This window comes from Sciurus vulgaris (genome assembly GCF_902686455.1).
Source record: "Sciurus vulgaris genome assembly, chromosome: 11".
NCBI lineage: Eukaryota > Metazoa > Chordata > Mammalia > Rodentia > Sciuridae > Sciurus > Sciurus vulgaris.
Window position 1 is genome coordinate 75,392,774 of NC_136472.1, and position 20,815 is coordinate 75,413,588.

At 37.0% G+C, this 20,815-nt stretch overlaps 1 protein-coding gene and 2 pseudogenes across 7 annotated transcripts in view; 1 reads left to right on the forward strand and 2 right to left on the reverse strand.

Annotated features, from left to right (window-relative positions):
* LOC306640671 (coiled-coil domain-containing protein 43-like) overlaps window positions 1–20,815 on the forward strand; it is a 436,234-nt pseudogene that overhangs the window by 161,270 nt on the left and 254,149 nt on the right. The gene's annotated exons all lie outside the window — the stretch shown is intronic.
* Window positions 1–20,815, reverse strand: part of LOC306638567 (actin-related protein 3B-like) — a 317,597-nt pseudogene that overhangs the window by 10,121 nt on the left and 286,661 nt on the right. The gene's annotated exons all lie outside the window — the stretch shown is intronic.
* ALG8 (ALG8 alpha-1,3-glucosyltransferase) overlaps window positions 7,754–20,815 on the reverse strand; it is a 28,133-nt gene continuing 15,071 nt past the window's right edge. For 2 of the 5 annotated variants that reach the window (XM_079105108.1, XM_079105107.1), the window contains 8 exons: window positions 18,108–18,234; window positions 17,750–17,853; window positions 16,841–16,961; window positions 13,899–14,038; window positions 12,431–12,570; window positions 10,664–10,761; window positions 10,293–10,365; window positions 7,754–8,742 (listed from right to left, as the gene is read on the reverse strand). In XM_079105108.1, the coding sequence (XP_078961234.1) occupies window positions 8,511–8,742; window positions 10,293–10,365; window positions 10,664–10,761; window positions 12,431–12,570; window positions 13,899–14,038; window positions 16,841–16,961; window positions 17,750–17,853; window positions 18,108–18,234 (1,035 nt within the window). In that variant the 3' untranslated portion in view covers window positions 7,754–8,510. The remainder of the gene's footprint in view (window positions 8,743–10,292; window positions 10,366–10,663; window positions 10,762–12,430; window positions 12,571–13,898; window positions 14,039–16,840; window positions 16,962–17,749; window positions 17,854–18,107; window positions 18,235–20,815) is intronic. The other 3 variants (XM_079105109.1, XM_079105110.1, XM_079105111.1) reach the window with 3 other exon arrangements.

The window sequence follows — 20,815 nt, forward strand, 5'->3', positions numbered from 1 at the left end:
ATTATCTCAAAAAAAAAAAAAAAGAAAGAAAGAAAAATCACTGGAGGTTACTATAGGTAATACCTCTGACATGTATGATGATAATAGTTACCTGGATTACTTTCAGGGACTTGAAAGGCCATTTTTTTTTTTGTCAAAACTATTTACTCTTGGCCAGCATAGATGTCTGAGGGTGATCTTTTGACATCCGAAGACCAAAAACTCCACTCTCAGATTGAGACAGCTAAGCTAGCCCTCTTTCTTTCTTTTTTTTTTTTTAAATTTTTTTGGATGTTGATAGACCTTTATCTTACTCATATGTGGTGCTGAGAATCCAACCCAGTGCCTCACACATGCTAGGCAAGCGCTCTACCACTGAGCCACAACCCCAGCCCTATTTTTGTTTTGTTTTGATTTGGTGGTTCTGGGCATGCTAGGCAAGTGCTCCACCACTGAGCTATATACCCCCTCGCCCACGATGTACATTCTGGACCTAAAGATTTTCATGTAACTGGGATTACAGGTGTGCACCACCATGCAAGGCTCATTGTACTTTAGATTTGCATTTCTTTTATGATTAATGAGGTTGAACATCTTTTCAGATGCTTGTGGGTCATTTGTTTATCTTCTTTGAAGAATTGTCTATTCAGATTCTTTGTCCATTGTTAAATCAGGTCATTTGTTTTTGTTGTTGTAAAGTTGTAGAAGTTACTTATACTTTCTGGATATTAACCCCTTGTCAGATATATGATTTGCAAATATTTTCTCCCATTCTATGGGCTACCTTTTCGCTATGTTGATTGCTTCCTTTGATGTACAGAGGCTTTAAAGTTTGAGGTAGTTTCATTGTCTATTTTTGCTTTTTTAGCTTGTGTTTTGGTGTCATGTAAGAAAATCATTGCCAAATTCAATGTCATGAAAAATTTCCTATTTTTTTTCCCTAGGAGTTTTAATTTTAAGTCTTATGTTTAGGTCATCAGTTCATTTTAATTTGTTTATTTTATTTATTTATTTATTTTGGCAGTGCTGGGGATTTGAACCCAGGGCCTTGTGCTCACGAGGCAAGCACTCTACCAACTGAGCTATATCCCCAGCCCCTTAATTTTTTTATATGGTATAAGGGAAAGTTAAAATTCTGATGCAGTAACAATAAATGCTGGCAAGGATGTGGGGAAAAAGGTTCACTCATACATTGCTGATGGGACTGCAAATTGGTGCAACCACTGTGGAAAGCAGTATGAAGAGTCCTCAGAAAACTTGGAATGGAACCACCATTGACCCAGTTATCCCACTCCTTGGTTTATACCCAAAGGACTTAAAATCAACATATTACAGTGACACAGTCACATCAATGTTTATAGCAGCTCAATTCACAATAGCTAAGCTATGAAATCAACCTAGATGCCCCTCCACCACAGGGACCCCTGGGAAGACTAGGCAGAGGAGGAGGACGTCAAGGACAACTGGGATAACAAACAAAACAAACAAAACAAAAAACAGAGGAAGCAGAAAACCTGAAAAGAAAAAAAACTATCAGGAAGACAAAAGAGAAAGAATGGCAACAGAAGGCAAGAAGAAATTAAAAAGAGGTTAGAAGAACCTGAAAACCTAAAGTGTGAACACCAGAAGAACAATTAGCAGATATCTAAGCCACGGCTTCAGAAATTACAGGAAGAGTTAGACCTTGAATTAGCAAAGGACACTTTTGGTGTTAATAATAATTTATGGAATAGATGCTGTGAACCCATTTTCAAGAGGTAAAATTATATAATATGAAAATCACCATATTATGCCATTTTTTTTTCTTTTGAAGCCTTAGTTCAAGATGTATTTCATTGAAATTGATGACTTGAAGGAGATAACCAATTCATTGACTGCTTTACAGTGAAAAAGAAAAGGCTGCAACGGAACAGCTTTATCAGAGTTTTGGCATTTCCTTTTCTTCATAAAACAAGCTCAGTGAACTGCAGTGGTTAACTACAGTTTGGTAAAGTATCATGTTAATAATGATGACATCTGCAATGTTTTATAAAGCAACAAATTTAATAAAATCACTATTGTGCTTTATAAAAATAATTTATAAAAAGAATTTTCCAATTTTCACGACAGATTTCTTGGTACCAGCCTTCTGTCCTATACTTGCTGCTCCTGCATCTTCTCAGAAAGATGGTGCCACGGTTCATCCAGATGCGCTGATCCAAAGGTCAAGTTCATCTATGATGTTTTCCTTACTCTCAGGCCCTGCGTCAAATCCATTTCCACTTCCTGTCAATTCCTCATCCAAATCCATCCACTTCTCCATCACACTGCTGCCATCCTTCTTCAAACTTGATGATCTTGTACCTGGGTAACTCCATAAGGTAACTGGAATGATCTTTAAAAATATATACTAACTTTCTGGGAAAGGTGGTACACGCCTATGAGTCCAGCTACTTGGGAGGCTGAGACAGGAGGAACACAAGTTCAAGGCCAGCCTCACAAACTTAGTGAGACCCTGTCTCAAAAAATAAAAAGAGTTGGGGATTTAACTTAGGAGTAGAGTGCCCCTGGGTTCAATCCCTCATAACACATATACCAAATTCTAATAAAGAAGCAAAGAATATAATTTAAACAAGATTTCAGAAAATACAAATGACTCAAAATATGAAAAAATTTTGACTTTCTCACATAAGAGAAATGCAGATAAAACTTACCCTATCATTGGCGAAGATCTAAAAGAATGATCAAAGAGTAAGTTGGCAAATGGATGGGGAAATAGGCATCCTCCTGCACTGCCTGTGGAACATAAACTGGTGCACCTTCTATGACCAATTAGGCAACATTTATCAAAATTACAACATAACCAGGAGCGGTGGTGCACACTTGTAATCCCAGTTACTTGGGAGGCTGAGGCAGAAAGATCACAAATTCAAGGCCAGCCTGGGTGAGATTCAGAATAAAAAATAAAAAAGGGCTGGAGGATGTAGAGCACCCTGGGGTCAATCCTCAGTACTGCAAAAACAAAATAACCCCTCAAAAAGAAACAAAAACAAGAAATCAAACCAAGGAAACAACTGCACATAGCCTTCAACATAGAGATCCTATTTTCAGAAATTTAATTGTTCATGTACAATCCTTGCACATGTAGAGAATGAAATATTGATTGCATCATTACTCATACTTGAAAAAGTGAAAACAACTTTAATGGCCATTAAGAGGAATCTTGAGGGCTGGGGTTTTGGTTCAGTGGTAGAGCACTTGCCTAGTATGTGTGAGTTATTGGGTTCAATATATATAAATAAATTTTAAAGGAAGGTCCATCAATAACTATATATATTATAATATATATTTTATTATATATAAATATATTTTATTTTATATAAATATAAAATATTTATATATAATATAATATATAATAATATATTATATAATAATAATTAGATATATATTATATATATCTCTTACATAAGAGAAATGCAGATAAAAATTACCCTATCATTGGCAAAGATCTAAAAGAATGATCAGAGAATATATATATGCATTTATACACACACACACACACATGAAAGAGAAATCTGGACGAATTAGGGAACATCTATACAATGAACTCTGTAGAAGACAAACTCTAAAATGGCCTCCAATTATCTCTGCCTCCTGGTACTCATGTCCAGTGTAATACCCTCCTTTTCGGTGTGGGTGGAATGTGTGACTTCCTTCTAACATACAGAATGTGGCCAAGGTGGTATCACTTCCATGAGTCCATTATATAAAATTACAACATCTCTCTCTCCGTCTCTCTTGCTGACTTTGATGAAGCTAGCTCCTATACAGTGATGACTCTATGGAGAAGAACACAAGGCCAGGAATTGAAAGTAGCACCCACCCAACAAGCAGCAAGCAACTTGAGGACCTCAGTCCTACAGCCCCTAAAGAGCTGAATTCTGTCAATAACCATGTGAGTGTGGAAGCAGAATTTTCTCCAGTCAAACCTTGAGGTAAGCTGCCACCGCTCCCGGTGGCACCTTGATTGCACCTTTGTGAGAGATCCTGAAGTAGAGGACCCAGATAACCTGTGCCTGGACTCCTGACCTACAGGAAATTGTGAGATAATAAATGTATTGTTTCCAGTCACTGTTTGTTATTCAGAAATAAATTATTAACAGATACTATACAGATGTTAAAATAATTCAATTTTATACATATTGATAATGAAACCAAAATATTCTAAGCACAAAAAGTGAAGTCAAAATAGCATCCTTAATGTTATCATTTGTGTATGCGTACGTGTGTGTGTGTGTGTGTGTGTGTGTGTATCTATCTCCAAGCATAGAAAATGTCTGGTATCTCTGGAATGATTACAAGAAATTGGTAATAATGGTTGCCTCTCTTTTTTTCATATATTTTTTTTTTTAGTTGTAGATAGACACAATACCTTTATTTGTTTTAATGTGGTGCTGAGGATTGAACCCAGTGCCTCACACATGCTAGGCAAGTGCTCTACCCCTGAGCCACAACCCCAGTCCCAATGGTTGCCTTTCAATATGGAAACTGGATGGCACCTTTCCCATCCATCTTTGCACACCTTTTGAAATTTACTTCAGTACATGAACTAATCTTAAACCCTTTGGGTCCTTTGAATGGCCTAAAAGACCCTGCATGAGTTGGGCCCTGACTACTTCTTCAACTTGCACCTTTCTTCCTGGCTCTTAGGAATCTCTAGTCATTAGAAAATTTCCTCATGGGCAGGAATATCTTTTTGATCTCTAGATTCTACCACAGTGCATAGCACTCAATAAGAACTAATATATCAATAATGAATGAACTTGATTTGCAGTTTTCAGAAGGATTAAATGAGGTAACGCCTAGCACAAGACTTGGCATATAGTAGATACTCAGTGGAAATGGACACAATATGGTATCTTCCCTTTTTGAATCAGTGAAATGGTTGCCATGGAAATGGGGATTGAACCTCATTATGTATTGCTTCAAAAACCAATTAAGTGTGTCAGAAGAAGAAAAATATTAATTCAGCATTAGGAATACCCTAACAAATATCTGCATATATTGGAAGGGTTTATGAGGTAGTGGATACTGCTTAATCAGCCATTCTCTGTCAAGACAACTGTAAAAAATAAAAATGCTGAGGGGCTCTTCCAAGAGCTTTTGTAGGATTCAGTGATTTTTTTTTTCATACATACCACTGTACAGAAGTATATATGATGGCCCTGTCTTTTGTGTGTGTGTGGCATTAGGAATAGAACCCACAGTCTCGATCCCCAACCCTGGTCCTGTCCTTTTTAAGAATGGTTGTATATATACAAGTATATTGGTTTTATTTCTGACGGCTGAGTTTGAAAAAGAAAATCAGTACTGCTATTGATCTTTTAATAAAAGGCAGAGGTTGAATATGGGACCTAATTGTGAGAAACTAATGGTTATATTGATTCAATTTCTTGAGGTTTATAAAAGTCTCAGCTGCCATTAGCACAGTTTCTCTGAAGCACAAAGGGATAGAAGGGCCAAAAGCTATTTTTGCCACTGTCATGCTGGAAGTATAATTTCATTAAGCTACTGAAGAACAAAACGTTTTTTCAAAGGTCATGTTTTAATGGAGAAGTTTTCTCCCATTAACTGCAAACAGTTGTATGCACTATACAGAGGGAACAATTCTCTAAGATGCTGCAGTAATTCCTTCACTAAGTTTCCAGGTGGAAGTCATTAACAAGGGAAATCATACCAGTGCTAGGCTGGAAAGCAAGCACATCTTCCTAGTGGTTCCTGCCCAGCTCTATCCCTCATGGGGAAAGATACAGTGAACAAGAACACGAGTGCCACCCATTTTTCTTTTCCTTCTTAAATTTGGTACAAAGCATATACATCAGATAGTAGGTAAGCAATGAGTGATGTATTTGTTTAAATTTTAACAGTAATCTTACTCTGTTCTTGATTTTGATTAATTCCATATTACAAAATATCTTGAAACAGTACTTCTATTATTAAGTTCTGAAATATACGGATTTGTTGCTGACAAACATCTGCATCTGTACAAAGTTTAAAACATTCATGAATCTAAAATATAGGGCGTGGAAAATATACTGAGTGGTAGGTAGGAAGTCTGAGTTCTAGTCTGTTGGCAACAGTCAGTATTTCTATCTCCAGAGCCATTTTCCTCCTGATAATGTAAGGGGTTATTCTGTTTAAAGACTATCTTTGGACTTTGAACCCTGAAGTCAAAGGGAAATGCATATGTAGCCTAATAGGTGAAATAGGTGAAAACGTGTTTTTGGTGGAAGTGGGACAAAACCCTGAAAACAACCTCCAGTGCTCAACCCTCCATTCTGGAAACCCCTGCACCAGATGAGTTTTTCCAGTTCTGCCATCACATCACTTTCACAGTAACTACCTGCAAAGTCTATTAAACTTGGCCTTGTTGAGATGCATCCAAATTAATCTTCCACTTAAAAAAAAAAAAAAAAAAAAAATATATATATATATATATATATATATATTGCTTGTACAACTGGTAAAAATGTGAGGAACTACACTTGGTCCTTCCATTGTACTATGCTTGCACTAGTGACATTCAGGTTTTAATCATCTGTGTAGTGTGCTTTGTTCATTCAACTGTGCCCAGCAATGGAACTATCAAGACAAGTGTGGTTTCTTGAGGTCGGCAGGTAAAAAAGCACTTTCAACATGTATGAAAAACAATTTTTTTAATTAAAAAAAACACAAACACTCAAGTATTAACAGTTGTTAATGGTTGAAGCAGATCCTTGGCACAGTGGGAACATTTGGTTGGGGATACTCAATTCTCAGGGAGGAAGGAAGAAGAGAGAAAAGATTCATATAAGTAGCAATTGATATGTGTGTGTGCGTGTGTGTGTCTGTGTGCGTGTGTGTATAAAACACAATGCTTCAGGCAGTGTTTTAAATAATTTCTCAATTCAAGAGATGATGACTCGGAGGCAAAGGATGGTTAAATAATTTTTTAAAATGGAGGTAGGACTTCCAACCAGGCTGTATGACTCCAGGGTCCCAATTTTTTTTTTTTTTTTTTTTTTTCCTGTACTGGAGATTGAACCCAGGGGTGCTCTACCACTGAGCTATATCCCCTGGCCCTTTTTATTTTGGGGGACAGTGTCTTGCTAAATTGCTGGGGCAGGCCTCAAACTTGCAAGCCTCCCAAGTTGCAGGGATTATAGACATGCACCATTGTACCTACCTTCAGGAACACTATCTTATTCTTTGTAGTGGGATGGAACGTAGGGCCTTGCGCAATGCCAGGTAAGCACTCTACTACTGAGCCACATCTCCAGTCCCTAGGTTGAATCTTGAAGTATGTATAATCAGATGATAGTAGAAAAGGAGAAGCAGCAGCATGAATGAAAGGAAGTAGAGGTCTAATACAGCATGGCACGCGGGCATCTCACATTGTTGGGAGAGCTGGACACAGGATGCAAGGGAGAATGTGGTGCGGTTAGCGGAGGTATGTTCCTCTCTCCCTTTGGCCAAATCTCCATCTTTATCTCTGCAATAACAGACTCAAGAGAAGTCTAGGAAAACAGAATGGGTTTAAAAGATGGAATAATTGGATTAGCATCCCAGGATGCCATTGACCTTGGACTTTCTCTGATCTTCTTAGAGGGTGATGGGTGAATAAAATGTGTAAAAGTTCTGGTGTTGGCTAGATAAATGTTAGCTAAATTTGAATGTTTAGCATTAGTAGACCGAGATCCTGGATAAAAAAGTATGTATGTAGTACTCTCAAAGAAGGAAGAGGAGGAGACAAATCTGCAAAACCTTTTTAGTTCATTCACAGCAGAAAAAGTTTAAGTGCAGTGCTTGCTATCAGAAAAAATGAGCTATACAAGATGTCCTTAACTCAATTTAAGAGTAGCTGTGGTTTGTTGTCTCTGATGCCTGGCCAAAGCAGTACATTAAATAGTCCCTTGGCTTTGAGTATTATCATTGCATAACTTCAATGGAAAAAAACAAAACAAAACAAAACAAAACAAAAAAACAAAGCATGAACCAAACAAACAAAACCCTCCTGGAACAAGGTGTATAGATGGGGAAAGTACACCATCTGCCTGTGTATATGCTAAATAGGAAAATGTAGGAGCTGGTAATGATCCAGAAGTATTCTGTACAGAAATTTTAAAAAAATGCCATTTTATTTATATTTCCCTCAGTAAAAGAGTCTAATTATCCTTTATATCCTGACAATGGTCAACACAGGCTACAAATAATTGTGCTGTTAATCAGACTCCCTGTTTGCTTTCAGTAAACACAGCAGTCTGAATGATCTCAATTTTAACAGAGGAAGATGAGATTTTTTTTTCAGATGTGTTTCACTGCTTATGGAGGGCAAGTGGCTTCTCACCATGGTGACAATCAGGTTGCTAGGCTCGACAAGGCCAAGTATGAAAGAATGGCCCTCTAAACAGATCTACTGAAATAAATGGCTCATGCCACCAGCAACTTTCTTCAAGTTCTGATTAATTTCCCATGAAATAATTGCTTGGACTACTTCCAAGTAGCTCCTCTATTCACTGCTTCTTTGTCTTGCTGACAGGAGGGCCAGTCAACACTGAAACATACAGTCTGAACCAAGCATATGTGATGCCTACCGCACAATACACTGAAGTCAGTAATAAAGGGATAAAGGGGTACTTCAGCCTCCAGGAGGTAAAAGGGAATACAAATTCGCAGCAGACTTCCAGAGGCCCCAGGCCAAGGAGGTAGAAAGTTTCCATCCAATTAAAAAGAGGTTTTTCTTTTCTGAAGAAAAGGAGAGAAAAGATGAGTCATTCTGGTTTAGCAAACATTTCCCAGCTAAAGCTTTCCTACCTATACTGTTCTGATGGGAATTATAGCTGAGGCTGAAGTCAAAATTTTACATTAAATTTCACATATAGAAAAATGATAATGACACACTATTACATTATCTTAACAATCCAAATTTACCCAATCATCTACCTATGCTGTCACTTAGCTGAAGCTATTCACAGAAAATTAGCTCTATATTTGGAATAGGGAAAGGGGCTAGATGCTGTGACACTATAATAAAAATATGATAATAACAATTGAAAATTTTTTTGAAAATTTTGCAGTACTAGGGATTGAACCCAGGGGTACTTTATCACCAAGCGACATTCCCAGCCATTTAAATTTTGTATTTTGAGATAGGCATCACTACGTTGCCAAGCTGTACCTGAACTTGAGATTCTCCTGCCTTAGCCTCTTAAGTAGCTCAGGTTATAGGCTCACCATGTGCCCATTTGGAATTTCAAGTTAGTGTAATCATACAATATTTGTCTTTGTGTGTCTGGCTTCTTTCACTAAGCAGATTTATCAAAGTTCATCCATGTTACAGCATGTATCCAAACTTTATTCCATTCTCTGGCTAAATAAATTACATTATAAGTATATACCAAATTTATTTACCCATTCATTCTGTTGGTGGTTTGTATCTTTGGGTAAATAATGTGCACATTTCCACAAAGGCATACAAGTACCTGCTTGAGTCCCTGTTTTCAGTTCTCTTGGGTATATAACTAGGAGTAGAATTGCTGGATCACATGGTTATAAATGAGTTTTTAAATAATTTTTTTTATGGAGAGTCAAATACGATCCATAAGCAAACTTTAAAAAGTTACAGACCTAATATTATATAAAGTTTCAAAAAGTTTCACCCATAAATCTGTAACAATTATTTTTCCATGGTACTAGGGATTGAACACATGGTACTAGGGGTCTCTCATATGCTACACAAGTATTCTACCACTGAGCTACATTACTAGCCACCTTTTCTTTCTTTTGAGACAGGGTTTCATTAAGTTGTTCAGGTTGGCCTTGAACTTGTAATCCACCAGCCTTAGTCTCCCTTAATTGGGATTACAGGTATGAACCACTACATCCAACATCTGTAACAATTTTTACATAATACCTTTTATAATTTCCATTTGCACCTATGTAATTTTATCTGTAATGCATATTTACATTCCTTTTTTTGTGTGTGTGGTACTAGGGGTTGAGACAGGGCCTTTTGCATGTTATGAAATTGCTCTACCACTAACTACATCCTCAGCCCTTTACATTCCAGTTTTTAGTTTTCATTTAAAACTTTAAGCCAAGTAGTCTCCCTCAAATACTTCCCCAAACTAAAGACACAAATATGCTGTGGGTAATTTCTCACTCCATTTACCAAGTTTTTGTAATGTTACATTACTGTTATAACTTAAAAATAAATTTTAAAGATTTATCTGACTACTTAGGAGTAAACATTTTGGAAGCATAAATATAATTTTAAATGTACTTTTTTTGATTACCTGAATAGAGTCTTCAGTGAAGAAATACTATAGATGGTGAATAGTAACATGAGTAAGATTTTAATGGGAAGTTCTGTTTAAAAAACAAAAAAATACAGATGATATTTTAGCTGGTAAGTGAAAGATTTAAATCACTTAAGGCTATTTTATTTAAGCACACTAACAATTATGACAAAATGTTTTTGAGTTTATGCATTTTTGTGACATTTAGAGATACTTAAAATTAGGGGCAAATTAGAGGTTTTATTTAAGATAATGGATGACATCTCTCCTTCTGAGATTTTAGGATCGTTGAAAAAAGAGGGTAATGAGCTCCAGCCTTGACCAAAAGGACACATGGTGTCAAATGCATCTAAAAAGAAGCTGTTTACCTGGGGCAGTGAAGAGCAGAGGGAAGAGGGAATAATGTCCTGTTGTGGTCAGAATCAGAAAAATCGAAGCGTCTCCTGCTTTTTCCACAGACAAAAGGCTAAAAATAAAAATTCTTATAATAATTCCTCAAAGTAAATAAAATTACAGTTGCAAAGAGCTTGAATAAACTGCTTCTATTATTACTCTTAGAACTTGCTTAAGCATAAAATAAGTACAGATTTTTCTACAAGTCCAATTCAACTGAGAATAATATTTTTTTGGTAGGAAAAGTTAAGTGACTGATAGAATGTACCAAGCCAAATCAGGAAATATCCAAAAGAGAATATTGCTTCCCTTGAATTTCTTTCTCCAAAGAAAGGAATCTTGTAGGATTGGGAGCTGCCTAGTGGTGGCAGTCAGGGAAACAGGACTCAGAATTTCATTTCCAACCCTATAGCTCATCTCTTAGATAATGCCCTATACTTTCAGTATGAATTCAGAATAATTCAGAATAAAGACATTAAAGCTTTTTTTTTTGGTACCAGGGATTGAACCCAGAGGTGCTTACCCACTGAGTCACATCCCTATCCCTATTTATTTTGTATTTTGAGACAAGGTCTCACTAAGTTGCTTAAGGCGGGCTTTGAACGTGTGATCCTCCTGCCTTAGCCTCCTGTGCTGTTGGGATTACAGGTGTGTGCTACTGCACCCAGATTGCTCTACTTTTTAATCTGATAATTTCATGTTGCTAAATAAACCCAAAGAAGCCATAAACAGATCTGAAAATTTTGCTTAATATTCTTTTAGAGCTTTGACTGGTTTCTCAAGATTTGAGAAGAACCTCAAGAAAAAAGGCTGATTCCATTATCATTGATCTATTGAGATTCAATTATACATAAAATGGACACTGCTACATTTAAAATGCTTGTTTTTAGCATAGCACAGTGAAAAGATAATATTTGGCATCAAAAGATCAGGATGAAGTCCTAACTGCTACTTGCTAGCTGTGTGGTTTTGGATGATTCACAAACTCTCTGAGCCCTAGTTTCTGTAGATGAAAGGAGATGATACATTTATTCTAATTATCTTTGTTTGTTTTATGTGTTATCAGGCATTGAAGTCAGGGGCACTTGACTACTAAGCCACATCCCCAGCTGTATCTTGTATTTTATTTAGAGACAGGGCTCACTGAGTTGCTTAGGGTCTTGCTTTTGCTGAGGCTGGCTTTGAACTAGAGATTTTCTTGCCTCAGCCTCAGGAGCTGCTGGGATTACAGGCATATGCCACTGTGCCCTGCTATTCTAACATCTTAAAGATTACTGAGAGGCTCAAAAGGAAGAATGTTAAAAAAAAAGAATAAATAAAACAAACAATACTGAAAAATACTAAATCTGTAATCTAAACATTACAGAATTATTTCAGAATGGACTCAGTCCTCACTTTAACTAACACTTAACAAGGAACCATGGCATTTTACTTTCACAGAGGTGATAATGCCAAAGCCCAGGCTTTTTCCAAACCATCCTGCCTCTCAACATTCACACCTACCATGATATTTAATCACTACAGTACCTCTACCAAAAAATATAGAAACAATACATGCATTTGCATATCTCAGAACCTTCATGGGCCCAAAGATCCCAAGTAAGCATTCCTGTCCTATTCTAGAGGAAATCTATCCTTTGCCTTTGCCTAGCCCACTGAACAAGGCAAAAGGGGCAGAGAAAAAGGAAAACAGCAAGATAATGTGAAATATGCCAGAAATGTTGACTAAGCTATCTGCTTACCTCATTGGGAGAACCGCAATGAGTATGGCTTTTTCATGCACATGCCACCCAAACATGAAGGAGCTCAAGGCACAAAGAATTAGACACCGGAGAAAGCCTCTGGGCCCTTGCGGTTTAAACCAAAGACAGAAAATGGAGGGCTAGAAACAACAGGCAAAGATAAAATTTCAGTATCATTTAAAATCAGCTTCACAATGATCAGGCAAATGCAATTTGTATGATCACTGAAAAACAGTAGACTTAGACAATTCTCTATTAAGTTGGTATAATTCATTACTGTGTGCATCATCCACCAAATATTTTTTAAAAATAGAATCTTTGTTTTGTTTTATGTTGTAGATGGATACAATACCTTTATCTTATTTTTTATTTATTTTTATGTGGTGCTGAGGATCAAACCAGTGCCTAATAAGTGCTAGTAAAGTGCTCTACTACTAAGTTACAACCCCAGCCCTTTAGTCCACCAAATATTAACATGAAAGCAACTACTCAGAATAAGCAGGCATTTGGAAGCATATATTTAACTCATTTTAAAATTAATTCTAATTATCAAAATTAATAAATGACAAATTTGGTGTATTCAGTATAATGATTTATACCTTTATAATTAATTTTCACTGAATCTATTAGGTCAAACTACAAAAGTTCAGGTATTTTTGGGCTAGTAAATTAGATGTTACCACATTAATAAGCAAATATCTACCTTTGTGGGCTGGAGTATAATTTATAATAAAACTACTGCTTCTCTATGTAGCAGAATTCCAAGGTTAAGATTTTTGAAAAAAGGTTTTGACCTCAGTTAAAACATGTGAACAAGCAGGCTAACAGAGCTTAGTTACCTACATACCAGTACTGCCATGTACTTAAGTGGAGTCAGGTGTCTTGCAAACAGATTTGAAAATGAACATTAGAGTATAATTATCAAGAGGATTGAATTTATTGGAATTCTACTGAAATTACATCACAAAATTGAAGTCACCATGATCACTAACAATGAATGAAGGCTCTAACAGCATCTGACTCAACAGACTTAACTGATGTGCAAAGAGCTACTGTTGACTCTCTCAGATATTATCTACATCAAGACAAAATATCCATGCCATCTAGACATATTTGGAATGCTGATCATTTAGCCAAGGATGAGAAAAACAAAACAAAATCTGGATGATTCTGCCACAAAGATTTCCTTTCCAGAAGGCATGGTTCATGTCTTCTCTCTGGGCTTTTCTTTTTCCTCACCCCAGGGTGGACAGATGGTCTAAGAGCCACTGGCAAGAATCTTGCAGAGACTTCATTGGCAATCTTTCCTTACCATGTACAAAGTTACTCTAAGAATTGCCAGGAAATGCTTCAGTCTGCAGGATTACAGCTGTGGTATTCACCCGACAGTCTGAAAAGCTTCAAGTTGAAATTCAATCAGCCACGCAACAAAAAAGCAGAGAAAACTCAACACCCACTGAATTCTTACCAATATGGCGATCAGAGTGCAGATGAGTGTTGCCAAGGGAGTCACTGAGGGAAGGACTGTATGTTGGAACTGCTGAACTAAACCGCTTGTCATTGAGGCCTTAGGGATCTTTTTCGGATCAAGAAGTTTCAATTCCAAACCTATAGAGGAAGTATTTTTTTTTTTTAATCAATGGAACTCCATATTTTACAAATAATTATCTTGAGAAAAAAATTACTAAATCTTCATGCTGCTTAAAGCAAGATTTCATGCATTTAAGTCTGTGCTATCCCACCTCTGGCAGAATGCCTCTCACTTTAAGATTATAATCTATAAAACAGCCATTTGGATTGGAATGGGGAACTGTGGTGGTCTACAGGAACCTTGTGGACAGGTATTGTGTAAAGTCTGGAATGATGTTGTAAGCTCCTTCCCAAACAAGCACAGGGTAACAGGACAGTCATGGACTGTTTGAGTGCCTGTAAAGTCCTGTCTAATGTCATTAAAAATCTTGAGGGAAAGATGTAGACTACTAAAAATATTTTCTGCTTATTCACTCCTTTCTCTGTCCCCTTCAACCTGTTGATTCTCTACTAAAGCTAAAAACTATTTCCCTGCAACGCAGTTGCCTAACCTGTCACTGACTTTCCAAGTGAGACATCTTTGAGGAGGCAGATATACAAAGTAGGTTACAGCAGTTTCTTGGTTCAGACAAGGCAACTGGCCCTGTACCTCATACTATGCAGGCTGTTTAAAACTTTTTTTAATCACAAACATTCAAAATTACTTTGTAAGAAAGCTTTGTACATCAAGGCTGGATTCACAGTGAATGAATGAAGGATAATACCAAATGGTGATTTCCTATAAAGTATCTTACAATATTAGTAATAGCAGCTACCATATATTAAGCATCACCATGTGCCAAGGACTTTGCAGTAATGACTTTCAGTTCCTCAAGGCAAAGACGAGTGGTGGTGTAACTTGCTCAAAGTCACAAGATGGTGGTAGAACTGAACTTGGATCTGTCTGGCTTGTTAAGTCCCTGCTATGATAAACTAGCACTTCCTTAATCTTGCTTTTGGTCCTCATACATGCTGTGTAGGAACAGATGAAGTACTAGAATCCCCCTAGTAGAGAGAAAAGTAAGACCAGAGGAATCAAATGACTTGGCAATGTCATACAGCCAGCAATTATACAGATGGGTCTTCATGCTAGGTCATCACGTTATTAGATCAGAAGTCAACAAACTACAACCTGAGGACCACATATAGCCTGTTCCTGCATAGTACTGAAGCTATGAGTGGTTTTTATGTTCTTACTGGCATTTAATTAATTAATTTTTTTAGTAGTATCTGGGACTGAACCCAGGAATTTGTGCATACAAGGCAAGCGCTCCACTGCTGAACTGCATCCCAGGCCTTCTATTTATTTATTTTTTTTGAGACAGGGTCTTGCTAAATTGTCCACCCTGGCCTTGAACTTTTGATCCTCCTGCCTCAGCGTCCCTTGGCCTTCCAAGTAGGTGGGACTACAGATGTGTGCCACCACATTCTGGATTTTATTGTAGATGATGGGATTGAACCCAGGGGCTCACACATCCTAGGTCAATGCTCTATCACTGAGCTATATCCCCAACCCCAAATGAAATCACATAACATGCAGCCTTTTGTGTCTGGCATCTCCTTTGTGGCAGTGGGGACTGATTCCAGGGCTTTGTGCATGCTAGGCAAGTGTTCTACCACTGAGCTACATGCCCTGCCCTTGCTTTTAACATTTTTAAAGGACTGGACACAACCAACCAAACAAAAACATTGTGTATGTGACCTACTCATCCTAAAATACTTGGTTGCTGGCATATTACAGAAAATGTTTGTGGACCACAGTTTTTGGCTCTGCTTTTTCCCACCAAGGTGGGCTAGATTAATGAATGACAGTGAGTTATTCCATAGTGAGTTATTTTTAACAGAACCATCTCAAGGTGCACAGTAATTTTCATTACAACCCAAACATAAAATGCCTTGCCTAAGCCAGGCGTGGTATGCACCTGTAGTCCCACCACTCAGACGACTGAGTCGGAAGAATCACTAGAACGCAAGAGTTCAATATCAGCTTTGGCAATACAGTGAGATTTCATCTCAAGAAGAAAAAGAAAGCTGGGCATGGTGGCACACACCTATGATTCTAGGGGCTCAGGAAGCTGAGGCAAGAGGATCTCAGGTTCAAGGTCAGACTTTGCAACTAAGTGAGGCCCTAAGCAACTTAGTGAGACCCTGCCTCAAAACAAAAGGGCTGGGGATGTTAATTCAGTGGTAAAACATCACTGGGTTTAATCTCCAGAACTGGAAAAAAATTAAAAAGGGAAAAGAAAAAGTATAGCCTGGGCTTTTCATTTCTTTTTATCTCATGCTAAAATGCATGGTTATCTTTTTCCTTATTGATTTAATATCCAGAGCCACAATTTACACATTCTCTATTCTTGCTTCTTCTATTTAAGTTTAAAAGTAGGGTTAGTTCTGCTGAATGTTTTACTTAAGGCAAAAATTACCTCTGAAGTATCTAAATATTTTGCTTTTTCCCAAGGAAAGAATTTCATTTCCACAAGGAGTTTTTTTTTTTTTTTTTTTTTAAATATATATATTTATTTTTTAGTTGTAGATGGACACAACACCCTTATTTTATTTATTTTTGAATGTGGTGCTGAGAATTGAACCCACTGCCTTACACATACTAGGCAAGTGCTCTACCACTGAGCTACAACCCCAGCCCACAGAAGGAGCTTTTTTAAGGAATCCAATCTGTTTACTGCACTAAACCTCAATCCCAAGAAAAGCTTCCTCTGTTCATCCTGAGAGCTTAATGTAGGACTAGAGAAAAAACAATTCAACCACATTCACAACAAATTTCTTGACATGACCAGTCCTATCAATATTCATAGTCTAAGTTTTGAAAAGATGATACCATACCAATGACAGACAGAACTTTGTCCAAAGCATTGTATAAGGCCCAGAAGTTTGGAGCCCAGTATGCGTGGCAGAGGCCTCTCTTGAAAGGAAAGAGTCGGGAAAAGACTTGAGGCAGCTGGTTCTGTTGAAAAAAGAAGTGAAACTGATTAAACAGTCATCAATTTTTCCCAAATTCAAAAGTGGAATTGGAAAGCTGTCTGTGGTACAGTATGTAGAGTTATAAGGTCTAGTTCCAGTTTGTTCCTTCGAGGAAATGGTTGTATGATCCTGAGCAGTTTATAGACTTTTTTAATCTATGTTTTTCAACCAGTCAATGGGGAAAGACATATAATACTCTGAATACAAGTTCATACTATTATGAAGTAAGCAGAATAATAAAAGAATTTATTAGGTGTGAAGGAGAATTCAGAATGCAGCTCATCCAACTTTACTGGAGTGAAGGGGAGTGGGGAACTCTATAAGAGATATGTCACTTTTCAGTTTTAGTAAGAGTTAAAACTGATTTCAGGTGGAGAATGACAGGAAAAAAGAAAAACACTTGAACATCTATTTTATTTTAGGCATTTTGCTGTATATGAAAGATTGCAAATGTACTGATTTGGGGGGTTAGAAATAAATTTTAGCAAGTAGGTAAATTTGAAAATATAAAATTCACAAATAATGAGGATCAAGACTGTATATATCTGTGTGTATAAGATACAGTTAACATATAGATATATATTTGAATATGCACAACAATGTCTGAAAGAATACTACCCTATCTTTGTGAAAGTCAAAAAGGGCAGGGGTAAGAAAGGAGTAGTTTTTACTTACTTCACATAATTCCTGGCTTTATAATTTCTTCTAAACAATGACAAACACATAAATTACTTTATTTTAAAAAAGGAAGAAAAAAATAAAAAGGCTTACCAAGGCTAGGAACGGACCCAGTGAAAGAGCAGAAACTAAGAAAACGATAAGTCCCAGGGAAATGACACGGACAAAGCTGAAACTGTTCCATCGGACAGATCCATCTACAGAAAAGGAACATTACCATTAACCAGAAGCATGGAGATTTACAACCCAACAATAACTAGAAGTATGCCCTTTGGGCTTTTTATCTTTATGATGTGACAAGAACAAAGAAGTCAGGATGGGTAAAGGGTCAATAGGATCAATAATTGGGAAAATCTGTTGTACTTCTCTCTTATAAAGTAAGCCAGTAAGTGAATACAGTTAAAGAAAAAAACAAACAAACAAAAAACCATTTGCTTTCAGTAAAACTTGCCTGATTTACTCGCAGTGAAACAGTAAGATCGTAGCAGATATATACCATAAGCTGGTGCTACATAGAGGTAGATGTGCTTGAAATGTAGGAGAACGGCAAAGAAAAATGCTCCTTCCACATGCCTTTTCTAGAAGATTGAAAAAGGAACTATTACTTTAAAACTCAAGGTAAAAGAAAAGCAATAATGTAGTATCCTTGATTGAATCCTGAAAGAGTAAAAAGGACAAGAGTAGAAACTGGTGAGATTCAAATGAATCAATGTTGGTTTCTTGGTCTTGATGAATGGTTATATAAGATGGTAACATTAAGGGAAAATGGTTGAGGAGTATACTGGAATTCTGAGCTATTTTTACAACTTTTGTGATTTCACACAAAATTTTATTGAAAAATAGAAAAGCATCCAGGGGCGGTGGTACACACCTGTAATACCAGCTACTCAGGGGACAAAGGCAAGAGGATCACAAGTTCAAGGCCAGCCTGGGCAATTTAGTGAGAACCAGTCTCAGAAAAAAAAAAGGGGGAGGTAGGGATTTAACTCAGTGGTAAGAGTGCTTGCCTAGCACATGTGAGCCCTGGGTTTAATTCTCAGCAACACCCCTGCTTCCCCCAAAAAGAAAAAAGGTATTGTTACTTTGTTTTGTCGGGGTGATGGGGATCTTGCTGTGTTCCTAAGCTGGCCTTGAACTCCTGAGCTCAAATGATCCTCCTGTCTCAGCCTTTTGAATAGCTGGGACTACAGGCCTGCTCTACTGTACCCAGCTAAAACAATGTCAATTTTAAAATAAATACATTCTAAAATACAAATGAAATATGCTATCTGGTATATATTTAAAAATAATCTCACATGCATGTACAGATCACTGTATTATTTTCTCTACTTCTGTATGATTGATTTTTTCTTTTTTCTTTTTGCAGTGCTGAGGATGGTACCCAGGGCCTTACACATAGCAGGCAAGCACTCTACCATTGAGCTATGTCTCCAGTTATAAAACTTTTTATTATAAAAAATTTAAATCACACGAAAACATGGCTGGGAATATAGCTGAGGGGTAGAATGCTTCCATCGAATGTGTAAAGCTCTGGATTCAATCTCTAGTACAGTTAAAAAAAAGTTTAAAAAACTGGATGTAAGTATTTTACAGGCAATATAAGGAGCACACAGGCAAGTGATTCTAACTAGCTTTTTATACTGAGCCTAGTGGGTTCATAAATTCATTATTTGAAGAAATATTTATTAAGTGCCAAGCCTGATGCTGAGATACAGGATGTATCATTAGTAATAACATACTACAGATCCTCCCTAAGGAGCTAGAGCCCAACGAATTCAATTACCTTTACCCTTTAAAAAGTTTTATAATAGGTGAATTTCCAAAGAGGAGCTGGGAATGAGAGTTTGAATGAATATATATATATATATATATATATATATATATATATATATGATGCTATGATAAAAAAAAATTAATCTTTTTTTTTTTTTTTCTTTTTGAGATGGATCTTGTTATGTTGTGCAGGGTGGTCTTGAACTCCTGGGCTCAAGTGATCTTCCTGCCTCATCTGTCAGAGTAGCTGGGACTAAAGGCACATGCCACCATATCTGGCTAAATCTTATATTACATATCAGGTAACCTGTTATCAGGTTGAAGGTACCAGGTACAGCACTTGATCCTAACAAATTACCTAGGAGAAGTACAGGTATTCTGATTAAGAAACAAAACAACAACAATAAAAACAAGTTAACTACAATTAAAGAAGTCTGAATTCTACCTACCTCACAGGAGTTTTGGAAAGATCAAATGTAGTAATAGTCCTGGTGTTCAGTAAGGGAAACTGCCAAAGGGATCATAAAAGGCCAAGTTCCTTTTCTCACTGTCTTATCAGGTGTGGTCTAGAATAAATAAGTTTAGGAATAATAAGGAAATAGAATGGGATGCTTCCACATCTCTCTTCACCATTTCATAACTTAATTTAAAATCCAGATAAAGTCCAGTTGATTCTACAAATTTTCGTCCATCCAATAATCATTCATTGAACACTAACATGCTCATGCGCTTCATGGCTTTTTATTGCTAAAAAGTTTGTCTAGACATTTAGAGTTGACAACTTTATTTAAAATTTTATTTTTCTGTGGTGCTGGGGCCTTGCACATGCTGGGGCAAACACTTTACCACTGAGCTACACCCAGCCCCTACAGCTGACAAATAACGTTAAACAGACATCAGATTTGATCTTTCCAAAGTCCCTGTGATAGGGAGCCATATTTTACAAAAAAAGAACAAAGGGGTAAATTTCATTTCTATGGATGAGAAAAACCAACGCTAAGATGGTTCAACAACCTGGCCTTGGGCAGTGATTCCCAAGCCTGATGGTTTAACAAAATTCTTGGGAGATTCCTAAACACCAGTTCCAGAACTGAAGAGTGGCCTAGAAATCTGAATTTCGGATTTCTTCCTCTATATAAGAATAGCAAGACAACTTCACAGAACGTCTGTAAGATAGACTCAGTCAGACATCACATGTAACTCATCTGAAACAGCCAATGCGTTTGGGTACTCATTAGTGTTAGTCAGGATCTCAGGCCAGCTCTTCTATTTTTCATTATACTATTCTACAGACTCTTATGGTGAAGCATCGCCATCACAGTTACCACAGAGTGAAAACTGCTGGAGATCTCATTTCTATGGAAATGATATCAACCAAACATAGAA